Source organism: Mycetomoellerius zeteki, unplaced genomic scaffold, assembly GCF_001594055.1.
Source record: "Mycetomoellerius zeteki isolate Tzet28-1 unplaced genomic scaffold, Tzet1.0 scaffold721, whole genome shotgun sequence".
NCBI classification, from domain to species: Eukaryota; Metazoa; Arthropoda; class Insecta; order Hymenoptera; family Formicidae; genus Mycetomoellerius; species Mycetomoellerius zeteki.
In genome coordinates, this window is record NW_017257744.1 from 10,743 (window position 1) to 15,185 (window position 4,443).

The window sequence follows — 4,443 nt, forward strand, 5'->3', positions numbered from 1 at the left end:
CGCGACAGAAAGTGTACTCGCGGTTACGAGAATGTTACAAGAATGATGATGACAATGAAAAGAGATTGTTAGCCAAACATTGGTGGGCTAGGATTTTTCACAATTTCAATGTAATAAAGGATGATCATTACTGGGTGAAGAAAATCGCGGAAAAGAGCGAGTGTCCCAGCATGTGCATTACGATTCCTGCGGGTAGTGAGAAGTGCGTCGAACTGCTAATAATTGGCAATATATGGACGGAGTATCACGACCGCGATAAGATTCCTGTGCTGTTTCTTGACAAGTGCGATGAACAATGCTATGAGTGTGAAAAGTGCGACTTCGCCCTTACACATAATAGCAAGTTGCTAGATCAATATTTCAATCTAAACATAAGTCGATGTTGCGACGCGTGTATACAAGTCACATGCAAGTGCTCCGTGGAAGAGTGTGATGTGATCTAAGACTGAAAAAAAGACATGGAAAATCACGATCTAGTGGAACACGAACTGTTGGAGCAGTGCTAGGTTGCTAATCTGGCGGATTGTCTCGCGTGGCTGCAACGGTGCATCGAGCGGCTGGAAGAACTGTGTCGTGCCAAGCGTCCGCGGCTCGCCGTCGGACACAGACAATGCTTGGTGGCGAGGATCGCGCGACTCGCAGGTGCAAAGACTCAATTAGAGCGACGTTTCGTGCATGTTGGTGGTGAGAACGCGAGTGAGGACAATAGATCTCTCGTCTGGCGAGAGATCGACGCCGCGTTCGAGAGTCGTGTTCTGACCGGTGCGGATCAACGCGGATTACATCGAACAGCGACGGTTTTTAGAAGACGCTGGCGATGTAGTGCTCGAGCGAGTGCGAGACGCTGTAGAGAGACACGGTAGTGTGAAGGTGAACACCGCGTTCAATGGTGAGTTTGCGATGAACGACAAACGTGCTAATAAAAGTATAAACACTAAGAACAGTGAACTATATCGATGCACCGATTTGCGCGAGTGGTACGTGTCACGCGTCATCGAGCCCACGTTGGCGTCGCTCGAAGAGTTCCAAGAACGCAACAGCGGGTGGCTGTCGCGAATCCACAACTTGACTGTTAACGTGAACAAACTGAATCTCATGCGCGCGGGATGTCACATAGACGTGCCGCGAGAAATTATGCTTAAGAAAGCGGTGATCAGTGTGCGTTCGACGGACAATGCGTGCTTCGCGTGGTCGATGATCGCTGCTTTATACCCAGCAGAAAGAAATGTGGATCGTGAATCATCGTATCCGCATTACACATCTGTTGAATCTCGCGAGTATCGAGTTTCCAATGACTTTAAAAGACATTACGAAATTCGAACGTTTGAACTTGGTATCGATCAATGTATACGGCATCGAGAACAAAGAGATACTTCCTCTGCGGCTCACCGGCGACTAGAAGGACAAGCGCGTCAACTTGTTGTACCTACAAGATCCACACGACGACAGCCTAGGTCACTTTGCGTCAAGAATTTGTCTCGCCTAGTGAGATCACAAATTACTGGGAACAAGAACAAGAAATTTTTCTGCGACCGGTAAACGTGATAAGAAAAGTTGATAAAAAAAAAACATTAAAAAAGAAATAGTGGAAAAAAAACAATTTTTTTTATTTGCAGGTGCCTTCATTACTTCAGCTCGAGCGCAAAGTTGGAGATCCATAGCGAAGACTGTGGAAAGATGAACGATTGCGCCATTCGATTACCGAGCGAGGACAACAAATGGTTGGAGTTTAGTAACCACTGCAGAAAGGAGCGCGTTCCCTTCGTGGTGTACGCCGATTTAGAGTGTGTGCTGCAGAAGACGGAAGACGCATCGTCATCGTCATCGTCATCGTCATCGTCATCGTCATACGCGTACCAGCAGCACGAAGTATTCAGTATCGGATACTACGTGCACTGTTCATACGACGATGCGTTATCGTCATATCAGTTCCATCGCGATAAGGATTGCATTGCGTGGTTCGCACGCCAACTCGCGGATTTGGCGCATCGCGTTAAAAACATAGTATCCCCTAATATACCTATAGAAAAGTTATCGAAGCATCAATGAGAGGCGTACCGTAGCGCGACGCGGTGTCACATCTACGAGAAACCGTTCGCGTCGGATGATACGCGAATCGGAGATCATTATCACCTCACTGGACGATACAGGGACCCCGCGCATGCGAATTGTAATTTGAATTACAAAGATTCATTCTATATTCCTGTTGTGTTTCATAATTTATAAGGATACAACGCACACTTTATTATAAAAGAAATCGCTACCGCGTATGAAGGACACGTAGATGTACTTCCAATAACCAAATAAAAATACATATCGTTTACGGAACACGTTGACAGTACAAAAGAAAAAAATGAAAAGAATTTTAATAAAAATTGTGTAAAATTGCGATTCATAGACTCGTACAAGTTTCTCAGTGCAAGTCTCGACAAATTGGCGTCGTATCTCAAGAAAGAAAAATTAAAAATTGTACGTTCCGAATTTTCAACTTTATCCAACGAAGAATTCGAATTACTAACGCGAAAAGGTGTATTTCCGTACGAGTACGTTGACTGCGTTGAAAAATTGGATGACACGCGCTTACCACCTCGCGAATCATTTTATAGTTCGTTGACGGGCGATACCGTATCCGAGAGCGATTACGCTCACGCTGCGAACGTCTGGCAGCGATTCTCTGTGCGAACGCTCGGCGAGTACAGCGATCTATACTTGAAAACCGATATCTTGTTGTTGGCTGATATTTTCGAAAATTTCCGCGAAATGGTCTTGATCCTGTACATTACTATACATTGCCTGGTTTCACATGGGATGCCATGCTAAATCACACGCATGTAAAATTTGAACTTCTCACCGACATATTGAGCGCGGTATACACGGCGGCCTCAGCCAATGTTCCGATAGATACGCGCAGGCCAATAACAAGTATATGCGTTCATACGACCCATCGAAACCGTCGTCATACTTAATGTACTACGATGTTAACAATCTATATGGATGGGCGATGTGTCAACCATTGCCATACGCCGACTTTCAATGGGTCGAAGACGCTGCCAATTTCGACGTGAGCGCGATCGCTTCGGATTCTCCCACCGGTTACATTCTCAAGGTCGATCTCGAGTATCCGCAACATCTACACGATCGACACTGACTTACCGTTCTGTCCGACGCGCGATAAGCCACCCGGCAAGCGCGAGGATAAACTTCTCGCGACGCTGTACAATAAGCAGCGTTACGTCATCCACAATCGCAACCTGCAGCAATGTACTCATCACGGCCTTCGCGTAACGAAGATACATAGGGTGTTGCAATTCACTCAATTCGCCTGGCTCCGTGATTACATCGAACTGAATACGCAATTTAGAACGCGCGCTAAAAACGATTTCAAAAAAAATTTATATAAATTAATGAATAACGCGGTATTCGGCAAAACTATGGAAAACGTCCGAAATCACGTTGACGTGAAATTGATAACGAAATGGGACGGACGGTACGGCGCGGAGGCAATGATCGCGAAACAGAATTTTCATAGTCGTAGCGTCTTTGCAGAAAATTTGATCGCCATCGAACTGCGTAAACTCGAGGTGAAGTTCGACAAGCCGATTTACGTGGGTATGTGTATCCTGGACCTATCGAAAGTTTGCTTGTACGAATTTCACCACGATGTATCGAGACAAATGTAAGATCATGTACACCGACACAGACAGTCTTATATACCACATCGAATGCGAAGACCTTTACGAAACTATGAAACGCGATATCGTAAGGTTCGACACGAGCGATTATCCGGCGAACAACGCGTACGGTATGCCTCTCGCGAATAAGAAGGTGCCGGGTCTGATGAAGGACGAAAACAACGGCACGATAATGACCGAATTCGTTGAACTCAGAGTGAAGATGTACGCCTTGCCTGTAGATGGAAAGGACACTAAAGCAAAAGGTGTAAAGAGCAACGTCGTAGCGCGAACGATAACGTTCGTTGATTACACGCGTTGTTTGAACGAAGAGATAGAAATGACTCGCCGTCAATCGTGTATACGATCTAAACTGCACGAGGTATACACGATTTCCGAATCGAAAATCGTTCTGAATCCATACGACAATAAACGGTACGTCGTACCGGACTCGACGGAGACGTTACCGTGGGGACATTGGCGGATACCTTTGTAATATATTATATATACAGGGTGTCTGGTAACGACCGCAAAATATTTCGTTCGTGGGTAGAACAGACTACACTGAGTCGAAAAGTCCTGTACCATTTTGCGGTGTTAGCAATAGTTAATTTTATATTATAAGGAGATATTAACGTTTAAATATAACCGAATAAGAGCGTCCGGTCGGCCTCAGTGTAGTCTGTTCTACACACGCACGAAATATTTTGCGGTCGTTACCAGACACCCTGTATATATATATATATATATATATACAATATATATGTATCGT

At 45.1% G+C, this 4,443-nt stretch overlaps 1 protein-coding gene across 1 annotated transcript in view; it reads left to right on the plus strand.

Moving 5' to 3' along the window:
• The first annotated feature begins 3,250 nt into the window (after window positions 1-3,250).
• LOC108729308 (uncharacterized) overlaps window positions 3,251-4,443 on the plus strand; it is a 2,600-nt gene continuing 1,407 nt past the window's right edge. Inside the window, exon 1 of the mRNA XM_018458369.1 lies at window positions 3,251-3,605. Coding sequence (XP_018313871.1) covers window positions 3,405-3,605 — 201 coding nt within the window. The 5' untranslated portion in view covers window positions 3,251-3,404. The remainder of the gene's footprint in view (window positions 3,606-4,443) is intronic.